The 26,063-nt window shown below is 43.7% G+C and overlaps 1 protein-coding gene across 1 annotated transcript in view; it reads right to left on the bottom strand.

Moving 5' to 3' along the window:
• Positions 1-217: 217 nt before the first annotated feature.
• smim13 (small integral membrane protein 13) overlaps positions 218-26,063 on the bottom strand; it is a 58,118-nt gene continuing 32,272 nt past the window's right edge. Inside the window, exon 2 of the mRNA XM_068058092.1 lies at positions 218-4,733. Coding sequence (XP_067914193.1) covers positions 4,540-4,733 — 194 coding nt within the window. The 3' untranslated portion in view covers positions 218-4,539. The remainder of the gene's footprint in view (positions 4,734-26,063) is intronic.

Genomic DNA, 26,063 nt, shown 5'->3' with positions numbered 1-26,063 from the left:
ATGAGACTTGCGATTATACAGAAAAAGATAATTTTTGACCAGGATTGCGCAAGAGGGTTTAGAATTCATAAATGTGCAAAAAGAAACGTTGTACTGCCTCAAAGATTTAGAGGATTCATCCGAGGGAATGGGGTAGGAAGGTTGGAGGGGTGCAGGAAGAAAGGAAGGAAAAAGAAAATCTAAAGAAAGGCACTGATAAAAACTTGTACAACTATAGTGATGTTCTCACTTTTCATTTTATTCCATTGTTTCAATCACAGCAGTCAGTTTAAGAACCAGAAAACATATTAAGGGTATTATTAACACTCAACTGCACTGTTAAGTGAAAGCAGCACTTATCTCTTGTCCATAATACTGTATGTGAACATGACCATACAATCTAATGTACTCACATGGTGAAAGTATTTCTGCAGTCAAATAAACAGTCCAACTTGCATTCTAATAACTTAAATGTAACAGGGATTTAAAGTAAGTTTCAAAATTAACCAGAACATTAAATCTATAACAATCTATTCAACTTTACATTGTAACCATTGTATTTTTAACCTAAAACAAACATCAAAGAGTGGCATATTGCCCTGTATTTATGATAAATGCATTTTGAATATCGTTAATACCATGAAAGAACAAGCACTTACCTATTACAAAGTCTGAGGTAGCCTATTTGATGCTACAGATTCAGGTTGGGCAAGATGAGAAGTAGCTTTTCTCCTTTTAAATATTTGACACAATGGTCTTAATATGCACTGTCTCCCCACCCCTCCACTCCACAACAGATGGGAGAAGAGGGCTTAAACTTTAAAGCAGGAAATGCATCCCCAACCCACCGCATATCCAGGAGGCTAGACGCTTCATCAACATATTTACATCATGTTCCTATAGTGCAGTTGGGTCTGATTTAAATTTAACAGGAGCTGTGTGGGTTTTCCAGAGATCAGGAAACAGGAGTTGCCAGTTCGAAAAAGGTGTGTGTCTCCTTGTGGGTCAGGTAGAATAAGAGTGCTCCCGCGGCCCCTCAAGGAAGCCTTTGGCTTCCCCTCTGCTGATCGCGGCCTTCTCCCACTTGCTGTGATTGCAGACCTCCACCCCAAGGCCAGAACTCTCACTCTCTCCACCAGCCACAGCTCCAATCCCTCGCTCCTCCCCACCACACCAAGGGTTCCCTGCTGCAGCCCTTGGTTTTCCTGTCCAGCAACTAGCCAGCCTGTCAATTTGGCTGGGTACACAGAATGCAGTCCTGCTATTAAATTCAGCAGGACGTTTGTAGCCCTGCCCTTGCTAGATTTTCCCCACACCCTCCCCGCAAATATCAGGGCAAATGTCTTTGGAAAGTAAAATAAATAATTTGTAAGGTTCCTACAAATCAAAAACTTGCACTTTTATAGTGTCTTTAATGTAACAAAAAGTGCTATAATGGGGAGATGAGGGGAACTCAAACAGGAAGAATAAGGAAATATAAATAAGGAAATACGGGGAGGTGGCTGAAAGCAGAGTCAAAGAAGTAAGTAAAAGTAGGCAGGGTTGTTGAAGGGACTCGGTGTTGGGTCTGAAGTTCAGTTCAGGTTCAAACAAGATTGTTGAATTGTTGGGCTCAGTCTAAGTGAGCGCTGGATAGAGGTTGGAATTGTTGGCTGAGAAAAGCAGTTTTTGGTGAAAGTCAAACAAGATGATCTCATTTTTAGAACTGATGAACAATAGAGGTTTACAGCATACAGGAAGGTCATCTGGGGTCTATGCCAGCTCTATACGCAGCAATACAAAGTAATTGCACTGCCCTGCTCTGTATAATTTTCTGCTTCAAATATTTATACAATTTCCCCTTAAAAGATGTAATGGTTTCTGCCTCAACAACTCTGTGGCAAAACATTTAGTACTCCAACAAACTTCTGCAAATGAATTTCTCCTCTATTAGTGATGGTTTTAAATAGATAACCAGTTGATTCCAGTTTAAAATCAGTTGAGACCAGTTATGCCCATTTGAAATTCGAACTGGACTGAACAGTTTTTTCCTTCTGGGACTGCCTCCTCAATGAGACAAGATAGTCTTTCCCCATTCATTCTATCAAGGTCTTTATAATTGTAATGCCACTGTTGTGCTGGTGAAGATGTTGGCTAATTAGGCACTTCATATCAAACACCTCAGGGACAGCTGTGAAGTTAAGGATTGTAGGGGAACGGCAAAGTTGGGTGTCCTCCTTATGCTGATCCAATGCTTGCAGATAATGTCACCAAGATGCACCATATAAATGAAAGGGGGCCGAGGACTGAGCCTTTAGACAAGCCAGCGATAATGCAGAAATGGGGCGAAACTACAGCTGCTTTGGGATTGTAAGAGTGAAACCTTGTGGTGGTGCTTGATGATAGAGAGCTGATGAAGCAGGATTCATAGGAGTGAAGTACTAGCTGTGGCAGAAAGGTAGCAAGGAGAACCCTGGTACAATGTAGAAAACAATGCACAAAAAGTAGCTGGTATAGAAGGATGGAGCAGTCGATCAATCAGTCAAGGGCCACAGAGAGGTTGAGATGAATGAAGAGGGAAAGCACATTGTGCTCACAGCCACATTGGAAAGCAAGACAAATGCCTGATCATTTCTATAATTAATGAAATATGGTCCGTCAAAACAATGTATTATATATGTGTCAACATATATGTGCCAACGTGCCTAGAGAAGGTAATAGCATTTCATCACATATATACATCATTAAAGACCTCTTTTATACCGTATGTCTCTACAATTACATTTCGGCTACGTCATTGGAGATACCATGCAATGCCAATATTCTTCTAGTGACAAAATAAAACTAAAATGTCACATAAGTTGAGACTAAATTTTGGTGTAGTCTATTCAAGAAATAAAACAAATATTTTTCCTGCCATGATGCTTCAGAGAGGTAATTTGTGGATGTATTGAAACACTATATAGGATATGGGATAGAAACAAAAAAGCCATCCAATACAGCCTGGCCCCAGAGGACTTTTACAAGCTTGAACTCTGGAACAAATTGCTGCAATTGACTGTTAACAAGACCCACCTGATCTTCCCATTTAAAAATCAGTAGTCTCAGTTCTCTCCCCCACCTCCTGCCCCGTCCCATTTTTTACTCTTTAGTTTTCAAATGAACTCCTAAAATTTTATTTTAATACACAGAGTTATAAGAGCAGCCTGTCTAATACCACAACAATGTCTGGAAGAAACACAGTAGTTTATGATAATTAGGGGGTAGTTCCAACATTATTCTTTTTTAATTAAGAAGGAAATTTTTGCATCACGTGAAGAATGTCAGTGCTGTGGAAAGGAACATTTCCATTATAGGCACCCAGAGTTAGCACAAACATTTCCAAGTCAGGTATTGCACAGCCTAATGCCAAGTAAAACCCCTGTCACTCGACTTCAACAGTGTGCATCTACCTCAAAAGATCACACTTTCACCGGAGTGCAAAATGTTTCTATTTTCCACAAGTCGTTCCTGCTGTCAAGCCCATGTTCCCAGGAACATGGGACTGGCAAACATTATTTCACTTAGGACCTTTGTTACTGGCACACAGATGTGATTGTCACCCTACCACTCTGGCTGCAATTTGAACCCTGTTCTCAAAGGTGAAAATGGCAGTGTCCAAACCCACTACAGTGCCCAAAGAAAGCAATAACCAAAAAAAAATCAGCTGCAATCTGCATGATTGTTATGAAACTCCCCTATATAATTTACGAGGAACTTCATTATGTTCAGAAGCCAGTAGGAGGCAAAGGCAGGTCTTGCCAAAAATGGGTGAAGAATGCAAACATTTCAGAATCCATAAAAATAGTCATAGTGCAACTGATGAAACCAAGAGGAAAACTAATAATAAAGTTTGTCAGCTAGTAGGAATTAGAATCCCATCATTACGCTCCAAATAATCTCTAATGATATCTCTAATGTTCACTTTTTTTGAAATGGTGGTTTGTAGGTCTTATGTTGTTAAGAATCTACATGAAAGCAAATCAGATTGTTTCTATTGATATCTTAAAACAGGAAAGTTGCAGTAGAAAATGAAATACCCATAATGTAAACATGTTCAATGTGTTTCTTCATAATTATGTGAAAAGTTAAAAAATAATTGGAAGCACCTAAAGCAAAGTTCAAATAATATACATATTAAAAAGTGCTACTTCACAACATAAACTTAGTACTTAGTTCAGTTATTCAGTAATTCAGAAATCAGAATTATATTCAATCAAATTTAGATTACAGTTGGTAATGCAATTTGATCCAGGACTCCTGCACCTAAGCAATCTAGGAACGAGTGACTTACCAACTAATATGTAAATTGATTTTCTCAGCACTGCGAGAAAATTAGATGAAACAACACTGGTAAATTAAATTAGTTCCATGCATTTCTGTGTGACCCAAAAGCTTTAAATTTCTCCAATTCTGATAGGATGTATTTTTAGCAAGTCCATCATACAATCAAAGCACAGCTAGTCAATCACAGACTGTAATGGTGCTTAAAGGCCAATGAATGATTCCAAATGAATGGAACAAATGCTCCAATTTGGTTCTCTACGTTGTTGCTTCGATTGGTGCCCTCCGTGCACGTGCTGATTTAGGTCTGTGGCGTAGAGGTGTGGGTGGCGAGTCCCCTACACTTTCAGTCTCTGAAGGTTCATTGTCTCCCTGCAGTGAGCTGGTGTCGCCTACTAGTTCACGAAGAAATTTGAACTTGGACAGGAACAGCTGCCATACCACATACCAACCTGGAAAGCAACAGAAAACCATTGATTATTCAAGACAGTGATCCAACTACTCAGAATTCTTAAGATCTGTAACACTTACTACATCTACAGGATAAGTGTCTGTAACCCAATTGCAGCAGAACTGCAGGTAACTAGAGATGTTACTGAAGCCTTGAAGACTGGGTAAGGTAATGTGCAATTGCCTTCAGTATAGAATTGGAGTTTATAGAATCGTGCAGCACAGAAGGAGGCTGTTCAGCTCTTTGTGCCTGCTCTTGGACAGAGCAATCTAATTTTATCTTTGAACCCTACTCCCTAGCAAGCCTCTAATGGGGAATGTTTCTGGGAATCTTGAAGTCACCCCAACCTGGATATTCTCTGGCACTGGGACAAATTGTCCTGTTCATAATGCCCATGCCCTCCCTGGCTAAAATTGTGAACTTACTGCAGAGCTAGCTACATGCACCATTTAAAGTCTTAGTTCAAAGAGGATGACCAAACTCCTCCACCCACACTCAAACACATTCTACACGTTGGTTAGCCTGGTAGAATTTTGAGACACTCCCTTTAAGCCAACCAATTAGGGCATACGTTTTATCACAGAGTGAGAGCTGCCACACTCTTCATGGTGGATTGCAAGTGTAGTCACTGTTGTAATGGATCCCCTGGCTCTTCAGCCAAAGGGCAACATACCCTGACACTCCAGTCAGCAAGATCTTCATGTTTTTTTAATTCATTCTTGGGTTGTGGGTGTCGCTGGCAAGGCCAACATTTAATGCCCTTCCCTAGTTGGCCTGAGGAGGTGGTGGATTGATCTTCTTCTTAAACTGCTGGCAGCAATTTGATACAACTGAGTGATTTGCAAGACCATTTCAGAGAGCGGTTAAAAGTGAACCACGGTGTAGGACTGGAGTCATAGATAAGCCAGAGCAGGCAAGGATGACAAGTTTCCTTTCCTAAAAGGCACTGATGAACCAGTTAGATTTTTATAACAATCCATCACATCTACTGATACCTGCTTTGTATTTCCTGATTTTTTAAGCTGAATTCAAAATCCCAAACTGCTATGGTGGGATTTGAGCTCACATTTTCTGTCTTACTAATCCAATAACATAAGCACTACACTACTAGTTAAAATGGCAGAGAAAAATTAGAATGGTTGGGAGGGACAGAGTTCACATGCCACCTTCAGTAGAGGCGAACATGACAATTCCACAATATTGCTTACTGACAATTAATCAGGATGCAGAATGATCAGAAGCAGAACATAATCATGAACTGGAAAATGGCACTTGCTCTCCCACGTTCCTATCCAAATAGTCTCTATGACTTCCCTCTCTGGGTTTTTGGAGAGCTTACTCCTCAAAGGAGATGAAAGGTGAAGACTGGGGAATTTGTATTTGCTTTTATGGATAGTCTGCTCCTTTAAACACAACAAAAGAAAGAATTTCCTTTGGTTCCCTGAGATACAGTAAGCATATTATGGGCATGGTGACATGTGCCTGCATTAAACAATTAGATTCCATTTAAAGCTTTTACTGGGGTGATTGCACACAAGGTCAGAAATGAATAAATATCTCCAGGTGATGGCTAGGGCTGTAAAGGATACTGTGCTGTCTCCTGGGAATTGATAGCAAGCAATTTAAGAACTTTAACACAGTAAATGGCAGACATGTGTAATACTGTGCATTTTTGGAGGGCCTGGCTAATTCCTGTTACCTTACCTGACCTAGTACAATTGTTTTTCCAGCTATGAGTTGCTATGCATATGATGGTCTCACTGGTTCTGACGACCAGTGGCCAACCTCCCATTCCAAAGTTTGATGGAAGCCCTTCACCACTTTGCCCCAAATAGAGCTTCCCTTCACTGTCTGACTTCTTTCAACAAGATTCTGCAGTTGCCTTACTGAATCTTAATGGTTCTCTGCCTTCCTGTAAACTTCAAAAATGTTCTTTGAGAAGAAAACTTTCAAATCTGCTGCACAATAAATTTTCTGTGTACCTTTTCTCCTTACGTTGCTGCAGGCCTTTCAGTTTTGCAGCAACACACTGGTTCTGTCGCCCAAGCGGAAGAGTTTGGGGCTACTCTTGCTTTGCTGGATCATTATGGAGTAACAGAAAGCTTTGGCTACAAACAGTGAGTGGCAGTACTGCCTCAGGTGGTCAAGGCAGATCTGCGCAAACCTCAAAAACTGTTAAACAGAGTTGGTATTTGAGATCTGTGTACGGAGGTTTTCAGTGATATTTAGGACAAGTTGTGCCTTAAGCAGGACAAGCAAGGGATTTCAATCCAACAGTCATTTCACAGAAAAAAATACATATTGTATAAATAGTACTTTAGTTCTGGAACCCAGCACTTGAGCTTCAAAAATAATTTCAAAAACAAATTTTAAAAGTCATAAAGAAAAGAAAATAACTGGAGATCCAACTTACAATTTCAAAATCTTGATTTTCAATTCAGATGAATCCCGATAAATATTTAATAAATCCTATTTGTATATTTCACAAACCAATTTTCAATACTTAGCCAATAAATCTATTGATGAGATGATCATAGAATCTAAGCACTATATCTAAGCTGTTATGAAGCCAAAACGCTTTAATTACAAAATAGAGCAAATGTACCCAACCATAGAGCAGTCACAATAAAGGAATATTTCTAGCTGTGTGTTACAATTAGGTGATAGCTCCACGAGTATCTTCACTAAGTGGTGTGGCACCTAATCATACAAGATTATTAAAGTCCCTGGTTTGATTTTTGGCCTCTGCTGCAGATCCATTTCAGAGGGGTTGTATGACAACTATACTTAGAATCATTAGTTAGGGAGGGGTACTTTTTTTAAATTGATTCATGCAATGTGAGTGTTGCTGGAAAGGCCAACATTTATTGCCCATCTCTAATTTCCCTTGAGGTGGTGGTGGTGAGCTGCCTTCTTGAAATGCTGCAATCCATGTGGTGTAGGTATACGCAAAATGCTGTAGGGAAGAGAGTTCCAGAATTCTGACTTAGTGATGATGAAGGCAGAATGCTCCATTTCCAAGTCAGGATGGCGTGTGACTTAGAGGGGAACTTGCAGGTGGTGCACCTGCTGCCCTTGTTTTCCTAGGTGGTGGAGGTCGCGGTTTGGAAGGTGCTGTCGAAGGAGCCTTGCTGAGTTGCTCCAGTGCATCTTGTAGATGGTACACACTTGGCGCTGGTAGTGGAGGAAGTGAATGTCTAAGGATGGAATACCAATCAAGCTGATGGCTTTGTCCTGGATGGTGTCGAGCCTCTAGAGTGTTGTTGGAGCTGCACTCATCCAGACAAGTGGGGAGTATTCCATCACACTCCAGTGGTGCCTTGTAGATGGTAGACAGGCTTTGGAGAGCCAGAAGGCGAGTTACTCGCCGCAAAATTCCCAGCCTCTGACCTGTTCTTGTAGCCACAGCATTTATAGGGCTGGTCCCCAGGATTCAGCAATGGTAATGCTGCTGAACATCAAGGGGAGACAGTTAGATTCTCTGTTGTTGGAGATAGTCATTGCCTGGCATTTGTGTGGTGTGAATGTTGCCTCACTATCTGATGGTTCTTGCAAGGAATGCACAAAATCTTTTCAACCCAACACATACAATGGAAATGACTGAATTTTACACAGATGAATCCCATCACCTGGAATTGTATGCCACTTTGTTTTTCACCCGATTTAAGGAACATTATATTTGGATATATATTATATTTCCAAATTTAAAATGTATTTTTGCTCCCCGTCCTGAGGATGCTCCAAAAATCAGATCTTAGGTTTGCTCCACTCCAGTGGAATGCAACCAAATTGTCCAGCCTCAGATCTGCAGTTTTCCTTGTCCCATCCATCCTCATGTCCCCTGCTACCCAAACTTGTATTGACTTAATTTTTGCAGTTAGGGTTCAGTTTTCCAATTTACTGTCAGCAAGAGGTCCTCATGAAAGACTACTACTGAAATTGAAACCAGTGGGAGCTCAAAGTAAAATTTATAGAGCCATTGAGTTATACAATTATACAGCATGGAAACATGCCCTTCGGCCCACCATGTCCGTGCTGGCCATCAAGCCTATCTATTCTAATCCCATTTTCCAGCATACAAGGCTACGGGCCAAGTGCTATGGCATTTCAAGTGCTCATCAACATACTTATTAAATGTTGTGAGGGTTCCTGCCTCTACCACCCCTTCAGGCAGTGTGTTCCAGATTCCAACCACCCACTGGATGAATTTTTTTTTTCCTCAAATCCCCTCTAAAACCTCCTGCCCCTTACCTTAAATCTATGCCCCCTGGTTATTGACACCTCCACTATGGGAAAAGGTTTCTTCCTATCCATGCCTCTCATAATTCTGTATACCTCAATCAGGTCTCCTCTCAGCCTTCTCTGCTCTAAGGAAAACAACCCGAGCCTATCCAGTCTTTCTTCAGAGCTGAAATGCTCCAGCCCAGGCAACATCCTGGTGAATCTCCTCTGCGCCCTCTCCAGGGCAATCACATCCTTCCTATAATAAAAGCAAAATACTGTGGATGCTGGAAATCTGAAATAAAAACAAGAAATGCTGGAATCACTCAGCAGGTCTGGCAGCATCTGTAGAAAGAGAAGCAGAGTTAACGTTTCGGGTCAGTGACCCTTCTTCGGAACTGACAAATATGTATGTAGTTCTGAAGAAGGGTCACTGACCCGAAACGTTAACTCTACTTCTCTTTCCACAGATGCTGCCAGACCTGCTGAGTGATTCCAGCATTTCTTGTTTTTACATCCTTCCTATAGTGTGGCGACCAGAACCGTACACAGTACTCCATCTGTGGTCTAACTAACATATTTATACAGCTCCATCATAACCTCCCTGCTCTTATATTCTATGCCTCAGCTGATGAAGGCAAGTATCCCATATGTCTTCCTAACCACCTTATCTACCTGTGCTGCTGCCTTCAGTGAACTATGGACAAGTACACCAAGGTCCCTCTGTACTTCCTAGGGTCCTACCACCCACTGTATATTCTCTTGCCTTGTTAGTCCTCCCAAAATGCATCACCTCACACTTCTCAGGATTAAATTCCATTTGCCACTGCTCTGCCCATCTTACCAGCCCATCTATATGGTCCTGTAATCTAATGCTTTTCTCCTCACTATTTACGACACCACCAATTTTCGTGCCATCTGCGAACTTACTGATCATACCTCCTATATTCACGTCTAAATCAGTAATGTACACGACAAACAGCAAGAATCCCATCACCGATTCCTGCGGTACACCGCTGGTCACAGGCTTCCAATCGCAAAAACAACCCTCAACCATCACCCTTTGCCTCCTGCCATGAAGCCAATTTTGGATCCAATTTGCCAAATTGCCCTGGATGCCTTGGGCTCTTACCTTCTTAACCAATCTCCCATGCGGGACCTTATCAAAAGCCTTACTGAAGTTCATGTAGACTACATCAGCTGCTTTACCCTCATCTACACATCTAGTCACCTCCTTGAAAAATTCAATCAAGTTTGTTAGACATGATTTCCCACTGACAAAGCCATGCTGACTATCCTTGATTAATCCCTGCCTCTCCAAGTGGAGATTAATCCTGTCCCTCAGAACTTTTTCCAATAGTTTCCCTACCACTGATGTTATACTCACCAGCCTGTAAGTACCTGGTTTATCCCTGCTACCCTTTTTGAATAATGGTACCACATTCGCTGTCCTCCAGTCCTCTGGCACCTCTCCTATGGCCAGAGAGGATCTGAAAATTTGTGTCAGAGCCCCTGCTATCTCCTTCCTTGCCTCACATAACAGCCTGGGATACATCTCATCTGGGCCTGTGGATTTATCCACTTTTAAGCCCGCGAAAACAGCTAATACCTCCCCCCTTTCAATGCTAATTTGTTCGAGTATATCACAACCCCCCTCCCTGATTTTTACACCTACATCGTCCTATGCAGTGAACACAGATGAAAAGTAATCATTTAAAACCTCATCTAGTACCTCTGGCTCCACACACAGATTGCCACCTTGGTCCCTAATGGGCCATACTCTTTCCCTGGTTAGCCTCTTGCCCTTAATATACTTATAAAACGGCTTGGGATTTTCCTTTATCTCACCCGCCAGTGTTTTTTCATGCCCTCTCTTCAGTCTCCTAATTACTTTATGTACCCACCTACACTTTCTATACTCCTCTAGGGCCTCTGCTGTTTTCAGCCCCTTGAATCTGCCATAAGCCTCCTTTATTTTCCTTATTCAATCCTCTATATCCCTTGACATCCAGGGGTCCCTGGACTTGTTGGTCCTACCCTTCACCTTTACGGGAACATGTTGGCCCTGAACTCTCACTATTCCCTTTTTGAATGACTCCCACTGGTCTGATGTAGATTTTCCTACAAGTAGCTGCTCCCAGTCCACTTTGGCCAGATCCTCTTTTATCATATTGAAATCGGCCTTCCCCCAATTCAGTACCTTTATTTCTGGTCCATCTTTGTCCTTTTCCATAACTACTTAAATCTTACAGAGTTATGGTCACTATCCCCAAAATGCTCCCCCACTGACACTTCTACCACTTGACTAGCTTCATTCCCTAGGATTAGTTCCAGTATCGCCCCTTCTCTTTTAGAACTTTCTATGTGCTGGCTCAAAAGCTCTCCTGTATGCGCTTTAAGAATTACACCCTCTTTAAGCCTTTTGCACTAAAATTATTCCAGATAATATTGGGGAAGTTGAAATCCCCTATTATTACCCAATTATTTTTACACCTCTGAGATTTGCCTACATATCTGCTCCTCTATCTCTCTCTGACTATTTAGAGGCCTGTAGTACATTCCCAGCCAAGTGATTGCCCCCTTTTTGTTTTTAACTTCTACCCACATGGCCTCATTTGAGAAACCATCTAAGATATCATCCCTCCTTACTGCAGTAATTGACTCCTTGATCAATAGTGCAATGCCACCTCCTCTTTTACACCCCCCACCCCCCCGCCACCCCCCACCATCACACCTGAAGATTCTATATCCTGGAATATGGAGCTGGCTGTCCTGCCGTTCCCTCAACCATGTCTCTGTGATAGCAATAATATATTCCCATGTGTTAATCAACGCCCTCAATTCATCTGCTTTACTTGTAAGACTCCTTACGTTAAAATAGATGCAATCCAGCCTTGCATTATTCGCTTGTGCCTTAGCAGGTCTATATTTGCTCTGCCTTCCAGACTGACTCAGTTTCTCTTCTATATTTGGCTGTGCCTCACCCCCTACTGTACCTCCACTCTGTATCCCATCCCCCTGCCAAATTAGTTGAAAGCCCCCCCCCCTCCCCTGCCAACAACACTAGCAAACCTCCCAGCAAGGATGTTGGTCCCGTTCCGGTTCAGGTGCAACATGTCCAACTTGTACAGGTCCCACCTTCACCAGAAACAGACCCAGTGATCCAGGAAACTAAAGCCCTCCCTCCTGCACCACGTCTTCAGCCACGCATTCATCTGCCCTATCCTCCTATTCCTATACTCACTAGCACGTGTCACCGGGAGTAATTCACAGATTACAACCTTTGAGGCCTTGCTTTTTAATCTGCTACCCAGCTCCCTAAATTCTTGTTGCAGGACCTCATCCCTCTTTCTACCTATGTCGTTGGTACCAATGTGAACCACGACCTCTGACTGTTTACCCTCCCCCTTCAGAATGTCTTGCAGCCGCTCCATAACATCCTTGATCCAAGCACCAGGGAGGCAACATACCATCCTGCAGTCACGTTTGCAGCCACAGAAACACCTATCTGTACCCCTTACGATAGAATCCCCTATCGCTATAGCTCTCCCACTCTTTTTCCTCCTGTCCTGTGCAGCTGAGCCACCCATGGTGCCACAGACTTGGCCCTCGGTGCATTCCCCTCAGAAGCTATCTCCCCCAACAGTACTCATACTGTTAGAGAGGGAGATGGACCCATGGGACTCTTGCACTACCTGCCTAGTTCTTCTACTCTGCCTGGCGGTCACCTATTCCCTTTCTGCCTGAGCAGTCTTTACCTGCGGTGTGACCACCTCCCAGTACGTGCTATCCACGATGATCTCAGCCTCACGGATGCTCCACAGTGTCCCCAGCCACCGCTCCAGATCTGAAATGCAGATGTTGAGTAGCTGCAGCTAGAGACACTTCCTGCACATGTGTTTGCCCTGGCCACTGGAAGTGTCCCTGACTTCCCACATTACACAGGAGGAGCAGTCCACATTGCCGAGCTGCCCTGCCATGAATTACCCTTAATTTACTCAAATATATTGAGATTATTTACACTAGGGACCTTGATTCCCTAAAAACCACTACTTACTATATAAAAAAAAATTAGTAATAATTACTAGTAATTATTAAATTACACTAATTAAAAACAAAAAACACACTTTAGTAGTACTAACCTTATCACTTATAAGGTAAGTTTTGAGTTTTTTTAAAAACAAAGAACTTTCTCTCCCCTGATTTTTTAAAGCTATTTACAGGCACTAACAGCTGTTACTTACCCAACCAATCAGCTTACAGATTTTCCATAATGTCACTAAGTTTTTTTCCCTCCTCCTTTGAAACTCAGTGCGTGCTGGCACAGAGAGAGAGCCTGCCTACTGCTGCTGCCACTCTGGTCCAAGGATGTGGAAAGATACTGGATGAGGGGAAGGTGCTTGTTGGAAGTGTTGTCAGGCTGGCAGGGTGAAATGGAGTGGAGTGCTCCAAGAACTGTCGCTGGGACCCCTTTTTCTAATCTATATCAATGATTCAACATCTCAATTATATCTGATTTTTCTGGAATCTTGTTGTGCACAAATTGGTTGCCTTAGTTGCTTATATCAGAATGGTGATTGCACTTCAAAAGTAATTTGTTGGATTTGTAACATTTTGGGACATCTTGACGACATGATAAAGCATTATATAAATGTCATCATCTTCATTACTCTTGTATTCAGTGATTAATTACTGCTTAAATGACACATCGCAATAGGATGTGTCTGGTGTTTTCTATGTCTACAATTATTCACATAAAATGATGTATTGCTGTGCTTCTGAACACCATTGTCTTTAGAGAAAAACTAAGTAAAATTTGAACTTAGGTTATTTGACATTATCTAGGCACAGGCATAAGAAAGTAAGCAACAGGAGCAGAAATAGGCCATTCGCCCCCGCCAGCCTGCTCCGCAACTCCAGTTTCCTGCCTGTCCCCTATAAACCTCGACTCCCTTGTAGATCAAAAATCTGTCTAACTTAGCCTTGAATATATTCAATGACCCACCTCCACTGCTCTCTGGGGTAGAGAATTCCAAAGATTAACGACCCTCTGAGAGAAGAAACTGCTCCTCATTTCTGTATTAAATGTGCCCACTAGTTCTAGATTCCCCCACGAGGAAAAGCATCCTCTCAGCATCTACCCTGTCTAGCTCCCTTGGAATCTTTTATGTTTCAATAAGATCACCTCTCATTCTTCTAAACTCCTGAGTATAGGCCCAACCCACTCAACCTTTCTTCATAAGACAACTCCTTCATCCCAGAAATCTACCTAGTGAACCTTCTCTGAACTGCCTCCGATGCAAGTATATCCCTCCTTAAATCTCTTGGCATTTCTTCGCGGACGAAGATTTTGGAAAGGTTGTACTCATCGGTTGCAGGCCCGCTGGTGGCTAGTCAGGCCTATCTGTGACCGACAGATTCTCCCATAGTAGGTACAAGTGAAGGTGTAGTCGCTGCTGGGGGCAATTAGATCTATCTTTCTCCTCCTTTTCTCTTTCATGCTGGTTCTTCGCTCAGTCTCAAAGGTAGCCCTCCTGATGTAGCATCTCCAGACATCACGATCTATGGCCAGTGCTTCCCACTGGCGATGGTCTATGTGGCACACAGAGAGGGACTTCTTCATAGAGTCCTTGAAACATTTGCAAGAGGCCTCTCTGTTCCTTTTACCAGTGGTCAGCTCTCCATCCGGGCAACGTGACCCGCCCAACGCAGTTGGCTTTGCAGAAGGATGGCCTCGATGATGGTGATGTTGGCTGTTTTCAGGACTTCAATGTTTGTGATGCCGTCCTGTCAGCGGATCTTGAGGATGCTGCAGAGGCAGCACTGATGGAAGCACTCTAGAAGACGTACACGATGGCGGTATAGGGCCCATGACTCGGCGCCATACAGAAGGGTGGTGAGGACTATGGCTTTGTACACTTTGAGTTTGGTCTGTGCTCTGAGGCTGTGGTTGTTCCACACTCGTTTGTAGAGTCCGCCAAATGTACTGTTTGCTTTTGAGAGCCTATTGTCCACTTCCCTGTCTATGGTGGCATCAAACAAGATGACACTCCCCAAATAAGTAAATTGTTTGACGGCATTCAGCTTGGTTCCCTCGATGACAATGCTTGGTGGTCTATATTTTTCTTGGGGTGCTGGCTGATGCAGGACTTCAGTTTTCTTTAAACTGATTTTTAGTCCGAAGAGTTGTGCCGCCTCGGAAAAATGTGTTGTTATACGTTGCAGGTCTGACTGACTGTGGGCCAGGAGAGCACAGTCAACAGCTAAAAGAAGTTCATGGATGAGTTTTTCTTGTGTCTTTGTGTGAGCCTGAAGACACCCGAGGTTGAAAAGGCTTCCATCAGTCCGTAAGCGTACGTAAACTCCCTCTTTAAGGCCTGCTGCAGCACCCTGCTGAAAAAGATGGTGAGTAAGGTCGGGGACAGCACACATCCCTGCTGCACGCCGTTGGGAGATTGAGAAGGGACTCAAGAGGTTGCTGTTTTGCTCGACTTGTCCGTACTGATTTTCATGAAATTGCTTCACCATGGCCAGGAACCCGGGTGGGCATCCAAGTTTTACAAGGGTTTTTCGAAGTCCATCTCTGCTCACAGTGTCGAATGCCTTAGCGAGGTCTACAAAAATGACGTACAGGCCTGTTTTGCTCACGACACTTTTCTTGTAATTGTCTGAGTGCAAATACAATGTCTGTGGTGCCTCTGTTTGCTCTGAAACTGGCTGACTCTCTGGGAGGTTTTCTTCCACAATGGTAGGCACAAGCCTGTTCAGATGTATTCTAGACAAGATCTTCCCAGCAATAGTAAGTATTGATCCAGTAGTTGGAGCAGTCTGATTTTTCTCCTTTGGTTTTGTACAAGGTGATGATAACGGCATCACAAAGATCCTGTGGAATCCTGCCCTGTTCCCAACAGGCCGTGAAAAACTCATGGAGCTTGGTGTATAGGGCAGGGCCACCATGCTTCAAGGCTTCGGGTGGAATTCCATTGACTCCGAGGACTTTGTTGCTCTTCATCTGGTTGATAGCGGTCACAGTTTGCTCCAGAGTTGGGCTCTCATCCAGTTCCTCTTTGCTCAGCCGGCCAGCCAAGAGAAAAAGACAGCTTACTGTCAAGCATGCAGCACCCTTCAATGTAAACTGAGGAGCATCCAAATGACTGGTGGATTGCATTTGCGGAAAAAAAACTCAGTTGTACGCTGATACTGGCGACATAGGATGTTTCTATGAAGCACTAAAATCTGTCTATGGACCAGCACATCAAACCCAAAACCCCTTGAGGAGCGCCGATGGCAAGACCCTACACGCCAACAAGGAATCAGTCCTGGATCGCCTGTCGGAACACTTTGAAACTCTCTTCAGTGCTAAGTGCACAGTGCATGATACTGCCATCAATCGTATCCAACAATAGTCCTCCTTAAATAGGTAGACTCATGTACGAGGACACCCAGATCCTTCTGTACTGCAGCATTCTGTAGTCTCGCTCCATTTAAATATTGTACTTTTCTATTCTTCCTACTAAAGTGGCAACCTCACATTTTCCCACATTATACTCTGTACCGGATCATGTGGTCGTCCAAAAGATGGGTTTCTTGGCAGGTTGGGGTGGTGGGGGGGGGGGAGGAGGGGGGCGGGGGGAGAGAAGGTAGAATCAGAGCGGAAACACCCGCCATGGAACCAGACGTCACGATTCCCGATTCTGATCTTCCTGGGGCCAATGACGACCTTCCATACAGAGGCTAGTTAAGGCCCTTAAGTGGCCAGCTAAGGGCCTCTTCCCATCGCCGCAGGGATCTTACAACAGCAGGGTGGGGGGCCTCCACCGCACGGGAAGGACGCCTTGTAAAATGAGGCACCTTCTTTGTGGGCTTGGGAGGGGGTCCTCCTTCATGGGCAATTTGTGGCCCAAGGTGGACCCCTCCCCCATCCCCCCAAAGGAACAACTGTACCCTGGGGGTCCCCTCCCTCTGAACTGAATGACCACACCCCCACCCCATTTGCCGGGGCCTTCCAGTCTGGCCCCAACAACCCCGCCTCACTGACCTGTGTTCTGGGGTTCCACCCCTGGCCTGGGGCCGAGGTGTCTGCAGTACTAGCAGTGGCCACTACTCCTGGTGGTGCTGCTGAGCTGCCGGCCCTCTGATTGGCCAGCAGCTCTTGGAGGCGGGATCCCCATCCCTATAAAGTTTTAAAGCGATGCGGACCCTGCCTCCTAAAACTGACCCCAGAAGATCGGACAATCGCTCCAGGGGCTGAAAAATGCAGAGGCGGGGATCTCCCCGCCTTTTCGCCCTGATGCTGGGAGCCCAGCCTCCTGCACAAAATCCAGCCCTCCATCTGCTAAATTTTCCCTCTCACTTAACCCATCCATAACCCTCTGCAGGTTCTTTGTGTCCTCCTCACAACTCGCTTTCCCACCTATCTTTGTATCATCCGCAGAAATACGCTCGATCCCTTCATCCAAGCCATTAACCATTAATAGTTGAGACCCAAGCACTGATCCCTGTGGCACCCCACTAATTACAGTTTACCAACCTGAAAATGAGCCATTTATCCCAACTCACTGTTTTCTATTACTTAGCCAATCCTCTATCCATGCTAAAATATTACCCCCAACACTATGAGCTCATATCTTGTGCAGTAACCTTTTATGTGGCACCTTATCAAATGCCTTTTGGAAATCTAAATACACCACGTCAACTGGTTCCCCTTTATCAACCCTACTCGTTACATTCTCAAAGAACTCTAATAAATTTGTCAAACATGATTTCCCTTTCCTACAATCATGTGGAGTCAACATGGTTTTATTATAGTTTTCTAAATGCCCTGCTACCACTTCCTTAATGATGGATTCCAGTATTTTCCCAATGACAGATGTTAGGCTTACTGGCCTATAGTTTCCTGCTTTTTGGCTCCCTCCTTTCTTGAATAGAGGTGTTACATTCACAGTTTTCCAATCCGCTGGGACCTTTCCAGAATCTAGGGAATTTTGGAAGATTACAACCAATGCATCCACTATCTCTGCAGCCACTTCTTTTAAGACCCTAGGATGCAGGCAATCAGGTCCAGAGGACCTGTCAGCCTTTAGTCCCATTAGTTTTCCTAGTTCGTTTTCTTTAATTATAGTGATTGTTCTACGTTCCTCCCTCCCTTTTGTCCCTTGATTTTCTACTATTCTTGGGTGCTTTTAGTGTCTTCTGCCGCGAAGACAGATGCAAAATATTTTTTCACAGTTTCTATAATTTCTTTGTTTTCCATTATTAATTCCCCAGTCTCATCCTCTAAGGGGCCAATATTTACTTTAGCTACTCTTCCTTTTTATATACTTATCTTACTGTCTGTTTTTATATTCCTTGCGAGTTTACTCTCATATTCTAATTTCTCCTTTTTATTTAATCATCCTTTGCTGGTTTCTAAAATTTTCCCAATCTTCTGGCCAACTGCTACCTTCTCAGAATTGTATGCCTTCTCTTTCAATTTGATACCATCCTTAACTTCCTTAGTTCGTCATGGATGGTTCATCCTTCTATAGTCTTTCTTTCTCAATGGAATATATCTTTGTTGAGAGTTATGAAATATCTCTTTATATGTATGCCACTGCTCATCTACCGTCTTACCTATTAATCTACTTTCCCAGTCCATTTTAGCCAAATGTGTCTTCATACCTTTGGAATTGCCTTTATTTAAGTTTAAGACACTAGTTTCAGATCCAAGCTTCTCACCCTCAAACTGAATGTGAAATTCTATCATGTTATCATTGTTTCATGTTTCCTGAGGCAACCCCTTACTATGACATTATTAATTAAGCGGGCGGCACAGTGGCGCAGTGGTTAGCACCGCAGCCTCACAGCTCCAGGGACCCGGGTTCAATTCTGGGTACTGCCTGTGTGGAGTTTGCAAGTTCTCCCTGTGTCTGCGTGGGTTTCCTCTGGGTGCTCCGGTTTCCTCCCACATGCCAAAGACTTGCAAGTTGATAGGTAAATTGGCCATTATAAATTGCCCCCAGTATAGGTAGGTGGCAGGGAAATATTAGGGACAGATGGGGATGTGGTAGGAATATGGAATTAGTATAGGATTAGTATAAATGGGTGGTTGATGGTCGGCACAGACTCAGTGGGCCGAAGGGCCTGTTTCAGTGCTGTATCTCTAAATAAAAAAATAATTAAAAAAATAAATAAATAATCCCGTCTCAAATACACATTACCAAGTCTAAAATAGCCTGTTTCCTGGGTGGTTCCACAACGTATTGTTCTAAAAAAATGTCCCTAATACACTCCACGAACTCGTCCTCAAGGCTACCTTTGCCAATTTGATTTGTCCAATCAATATGAAGATTAAAATGGCCCACATTTATTGCTGTGCCTTTCTTATAAGCCCCCATTTTTTCTTGATTTAGTCTTAGTGTTGCGATTGTTAGGGGGGCCTGTAAACTACATCCACCAGTGACTTCTTTCCCTTGTTATTTCTTATCTCCATCCAAACTGATTCTACATCTTGATCTTCCGAGCCAAGATCATTTCTCACTACTGTACTGATCTCATCCTTTATTAACAGAGCTACCCAACCTCCTTTTCCTTTCTTCCTATCCTTTTGGAATGTCAAATACCTTTGAACATTCAGTTCCCAGCTTTGGTCACCTTGCAATCACATCTCTAATAAAAGCAAAATATTGCAAATGTTGGAAATCTGAAATAAAATCAGAAAGTGCCGAAAATATTCAGCAGGTATGGCAGCATCTGTGGAGAGAGAAGCAGAGTTAACGTTGCAGATCTGTAACTTATCATCCTGAAATCCACACTCAGTGCCATGCGCCACCACACGTACAAAGTCAATCACTCTCTCCAGAAGCACCGCATCAATTTACCTCAAAGCTGTTCTACTCCACAGTTTCATTTCATCCTTCGTCTTATCCGACGCATTAACAAAACATTTTTCTCTTCCTTTCAGGTGTTAAGGAACACAAGCTCGAGCAGCTGATGGGGACTAACGCCTTCCAGATCCTTCTTCCCCTTCACTTCCCTCTGACCTCATCTCTTCTAATCTGATCATTTGCCGTGTATTCAAAAACCCCCTGACCTTCCCCTCTCTGACGCTGAACAATCTGTACTGAATAAAGGACTCAGATTTATCCCCTTAAGCCCCAGTCTCTTCCCACCTACATCCATGACTCGTCTGATGCCCTACATCATTTGACAATTTCTAGTTTCCTGGCCCTAACCGCCTCTTCACTCTGGACATCCAATGGATGAAAGTTCACAGACCTGAAACGTTAACTCAGCTTCTTTCTCCACAGATGCTGCCACACCTGCTGAGTATTTCCAGCACTTTGTCTTTTTTTTAATCACATCTCTGTAATAACAGAGCGGCACAGTGGCGCAGTGGTTAGCACCGCAGCCTCACAGCGACCCCGGTTCAGTTCTGGGTACTGCCTGTGCAGAATTTGCAAGTTCTCCCTGTGACCGCGTAGGTTTCCGCCGGGTGCTCCAGTTTCCTCCCACAGCCAAAGACTTGCAGGTTGATAGGTAAATTGGCCATTGTAAATTGCCCCAAGTGTAGGTAGGTGGTAGGAGAATGGTGGGGATGTGGTACGGAATATGGGGTAGGATTAGTATAAATGGGTGGTTGTTGGTCGGCACAGACTCGGTGGGCCGAAGGGCCTGTTTCAGTGCTGTATCTCTAAATAAATAAACTATCATATCATATCCATTTATTTCTATTTGTGTCATCAATTCACCATGAATGCTGCTTGCATTCAGATAAAGGACCTTTAATTCTGTTGTTTTACAATTTTCCCTACTCTGACCCTATTGGCTGGTGCACTCCTATGTTTGTATGCTCTGTCACTTCCTGTCACATTGTAGTTATCATTACCCATATTGGCACTACCCTGCACTATTGCGTTGTCCTTTCTTTTAAACTTTCTAACTTTCCCCCCACTATTTAATTTAAAGCCCTCTCTACAGCCCTAGTTATTCAATGCGCCATGACACTGTTCCCAGCTCGGTTCAAGTGAAGCCCATCCCAACAGAACAGCTCCCTCTTTCCCCAGAACTGGTGCCAGTACCCCATGAATTGAAACCCATTTCTCCCACACCAATCTTTCAGCCACACATTCAGCTCTTATTTCCCCCATGCCAATTTGCTCGTGGTTCAGGTAGCAATCCAGAGGTTATTACAATTGTGGTTTTACTTTTTAATTTAGCCCCTAGCTGCTCACACTCCCTTAACAGAACCTCTCTTAGTCCTACCTATGTAATTGGTACCTATGTGGACCACGACAACTGGGTCCTTCCGCTCCCACTCCAAGTTCCTCTCTAGCCCGGAGGAGATGTCCTTAACCGTAGCACCAGGCAAGCAACACAGCCTTCGGGACTCACGCTTGTGGCTACAGAGAACAGTATCTATCCCCCTAACTATACTGTTCCCTACAACCACATTCCTTTTAACTCCCCCAATTTGAATGGTCACCTGTACCATGGTGCTGTGGTCAGTTTGCTCATCCTCCCTGCTGTCTGCTCTTGTCCACACAGGCTGCAATAAACTCATACCTATTGGACAAAAATTATGCCATATGTAATCCAAATATGTTCACTCAAAATGTTTTATTCCCCTTTGTCCTGAATTCTAGTTTTGTTTCCGTCCCTATTTTTATATTTCATTTTAAATTGTACTGGAATATTTTTAAGCAAACCACTAGATTTCCGAGCCTCCTTATATATCAACTTTCCAGTCCTCACTGCAGTCTAAACATGTGCCCCTATTTTTTATTAGCTACACTTCAGTGGAGTGGTGAAACAGTCAAGTATCAGTTGTCAGACTGTTTCAGTGTAACAAACAAATAGACAAGAATCTTAGAAACGGTTAATTGTTATATTGTTAAATTTGTGTGGACACTTTCACAGGTACATCAGCACAAGTGTGGCACATCTGTCTATAATATACTTAACATCTTGTGTATAGTAAACACTTCTTTTAAGTGTCACACTCATTTGCCATCATATTTTCTCCATTGCACTTTGATAGCACCCTATTGTTATAAAATGGGTGGGAGGAGGGCAGTTAGATTGGATCAGCCCTGAAAAAGGGCGCAAGGATGTCGCTATATGACTAACCCAAGCCTATTCATTGTGTTGCAGCTGGCACATTAAACTGATGCTCTTTTAAAGGATTGCTGCATGCAGCCAGCACTCTCCTCACTGTTCAGTTGTTGCAAGCATCAGCAAGGGGCCTGAGACCGTGAGTGGTTACTGTGAATTAAATGTGGCTGGCACCTCTTCAGTGGGGAGGGGGGGTGCATTGTCACTGCAAGAAGTGGTAGGAGTTTTTTCAAAAGTCAGTTTGAGCCACGATACTTTGAGTAATGGCTGAACATGTGAGAACAAGCACCAAGGTTTTCAGACAATGAAAAGAAAATACAAGACTTGCATTTATGTAGCACCTTTCATAACCACAGGATGTCCCAAAGCTCTTTACAGCCTATGAAGTACTTTGAAGTGTTGTCAATCTTGTAAGAGGGCAGCCAATTTGTGCACAACAAGCTCCCACAAACAGCAAAGTGATGATGACCAGATGATCTGTTTTTGTGATGTTGATTGAGGGATAAATATTGGCCAGGACACTGGGGATAATTCCCTTTCTTCTTCTTCAAAATAGTGCCATGGCATCTTTTCCATCCACCTGAGAGGGCAGACAGGGCCTTGCTTTAACTTATCATCCAAAAGATGGTACCTCTGACGGTGCAGTACTCCCTCAGTACTGCACTGGAGTGTCAACCTTGATTTTTGTGTTCAAGTCCTGGAGTGTGACTTGAACCTTCTATCTCAGGCAACAGTGCTACCAACAGAGCCACGGCTGACACACATTGCACTGGAAGTCTTGGTAGAAGAGGTGGAAAGAAGGAGCGACATCTTACATCTGTAGTGGGGGCAGGAGGCCTCAGTTGTGGCTAAAGCAGTTGGCAGATTTCAGGCATGACCTCTTTTGTGAAGCGAAGTCGTCTTAAGCATTGGTCTGCGTTGAAGTTGAGGTAAGGGAATTGCTCCTTAATAATCCTTGGCAGATATGACTTCCTACTGAGAGTCTTTCTCCCCCTCCCCCTCTTCCTCCCTCTTCTAGTAGCTTGTCCTAATCTGTGTGGCCTCTCTTGATTCTCTGCCATACTCAATTCCCAGAGGAAGCCCGACCAGGCTACCAACGTTTGGAAATAACTTGTTCCAGCACAAGCTTTTAAATTAACAAAAATGTACTTCAGTACCAGTGAGACCACTCCCTGTGTACTACTCAAACTTTAGAGAAGTATAGGAAAGCTCCAAAAACATGTATTTGCACCAGCAGCCAGAAGAAATAATTTAGCAATTAACCTGTAAGTAGTTCATGATCCCTTTAAATAATGCTGGAATGCGTCCTTCATGCCATTTAATGCATGTTCAGATAGTAGGGACAAAAGGGTTATTATAGACAAAACTATGGAGAAATAGATAGGGACCAGACTTGGGACACCAGCAAGGTTTCTGTCTGATAATGGAGGTGAATTTACCGATGATGAGTTCAGAGATATCTGTGAAAACATGAATATCATGGTCATGAATACAGGGGCTGACACTCCTTTTAGCAATGGTCTTGGTGAGAGGAATCATGCTGTGATCGATGAAATGGTGCACAAAATTGTAACTGATCAACCAGATGGCAAATTGACACTTGTCCTGGTATGGGCAGTGCATGCAAGGAATTCTCTCTAGGAGAATATAGTCCTCATGAATTAGTTTGTAGGTGAAATCCCAAATTGTCTTCTGTTCTTTGTGATATTCCTGCTCTAGAAGGCTCAACAATTAGTTCCTTTTTTGTGCACATTTGAATGCTTTACAGAGAGAGACGAGGTTTTATCAAGGGAGAAGCCTCTGAGAAAATTCATAAAACATTAAGGCATCATATTAAACCATCTGAAGGAGTTCAATTCAGGAGATTTGGTACACAATGAGAGGGTCATAAGGAATGGAAAGGCCCTGGTAAGATAAGAAGTCATGGCAGTAAGACAGTACTTATCAAACTTGGCAATCAACTGTTAAAGTTCCCAACTTAGGTGACCCAAAGAACATGAAGCTAGTCATTTTTAACGATGATTCACATGCTACGCTTCCTGATGGGTATTCCAGTGCAGCTAGTTTCATAGGTTGGAATTTAATGCAGAGGCAGTGGCCCCACCCACCGGCTGGAAAGTCAGGGGCAAGCCCGCCTCCATTGGGCCTGGAAGCCAAGACGCAATTTTGCTTGGCTCAAGCAGTTAATTGTCTGAGGTCATGGCTTCCCACCCCTCTGAGGCAGGATGCCTCCAAAAGCTGCCTGCCTGCCAGCCAATCAGAGGGCCGGGAGCTCTACAGTCCCAGCAGCGGCACCAAGAGTGGTGGCCACTGCTGGGACAGTAGCAGACCCCAGAGCACCAGCCATCAAGGAGAGGCTGCAGTGCAGATAAATCGGTTGGGCTTGCCAGGGCTAGGCTTCGGCAAAGGGGAGTGGAGTTGATCGCATGGGCAGTGTCTTTCAGTGGGGGTGGCCTGTGCTGCTGCAGGGGCCCTCTGTAGGGCACAGGCGCCCGATCAGGACGGACTCTCCCTCCAACCCTCGGGGAGGCAGCCAGGTTTTACCAGCAGTGGCAGGAAGAGGCCCTTAAGTGGCCATTAACCACTTCCTCCACTGCTGGTAAAATACCAGGTGGGTAGGTGACGGGGATGGTACCCACCCAATTATACGCCCCCCACACCGCCTCCCAGCCCGCTCCCGGGGTGGGGTGTGGTGTGGATGGCGTAAAATTACAACCATAATGTTTCTTGAGAGTGAGAATGGGAAGTGTTGGCCTTTAGCCTGGGAAGCTAAGAACATTAAGAGTTGCTAAAAGTACTCTGGCTGCTGAAACACTGGCTGGCAGTGGATATGGGATTCTTTGTCAAATATTTTAAATGAGATTCTATACAAATGAACATATTGAAGATAGTATACCCTTTGAATGATATGTATATAATTGCTCATTTTAGGATAATACATACTCTACCAAAAAGTGAGTGAGGAAAGGTTACGATTGACACTGCTAGCATGCTGTAGAGAAAGGAAATCTCTAAAATTAAATGGGGGGGGATACATGCCATCAACAGTCAGATTGTTTTGCAAAAAGAAAAGCATGTACGAGAAAATTGTTAGCGGTCCTTAAGGATTGGTGTCTCGCAATATGGAAATTCGACTTAATTTAAAAAAATTTTGGTTATACATATATAGTCTAATTTTTATTTAAAGAGAGAAAAGGGAATCTGTTAGTTGTATATTAATTGTTTAATTATATTCAGGTAGTGGGCATTAACTGGGGATTCACTTGTGCTCCTTATATAGCAGCAGGCGGAAACTATGGTTGTTGGGTTTGGAGATGCATGTTTGGAATGTGCATCTCTGAATAAAAGCTTATAAAATGTGTCAGAGATTAGGCTCCAGTTCCATCTGGCGTTCCAGAGTAAAACAAGGGTTGAATTTTAACTTTCAGACCCATTCGCGGGGGTGGGCAGCAGCATTTGGGAAATCTGGAAGTTTCAGCACTGCATTTGTCAGTGGCTTTTTAACCCAGCCATTGCATTTGCATCTGACTTCTGGGTTTGTTGACCAATTAGAGTGAGTCGGCATGATGACAACCCACATCAGTCTCATTCAGCTCCAATATTTGAAGGGAACCTGCAAGGATCAGACTTGAAACATTGTAGGGGTATTCTGACAAAGCCAGAACTTGCACAGATGGAAGCTCAATGTGGCAAGGCAGCCCAACGCTTCAGCAATGCGTCCCTGGAGATGACACTGCAAGCTGTAAGGGCCCGCAAGAAGTTTTATTCCCAGCGGACAGGAAGGAGATGCCTGCCTAAGAGAACAGCAGACATGGCTAGAAGTGGCAGAGGAGGTCAGCAGCAGGAATGTGGTGTTTCTCTCCTGGATACAGTGCTGCAAGAGGTTCAATGACCTGATCAGGGCAGGAAACGTGAGTGGCATGGCACATTCAAGAGCCAAAACCCTCACTCTGCCTTCTCCCGAGCATCACTCCTTATACCAACACATCTTGCATCTATACCCAACCCCCTCTATTGA

Source organism: Heterodontus francisci, chromosome 2 (assembly GCF_036365525.1).
Source record: "Heterodontus francisci isolate sHetFra1 chromosome 2, sHetFra1.hap1, whole genome shotgun sequence".
In the NCBI taxonomy this organism is placed as follows: Eukaryota; Metazoa; Chordata; class Chondrichthyes; order Heterodontiformes; family Heterodontidae; genus Heterodontus; species Heterodontus francisci.
The sequence above is the reverse complement of the archived record's forward strand: the minus strand, read 5'-3'. Positions and strand labels throughout refer to the sequence as shown.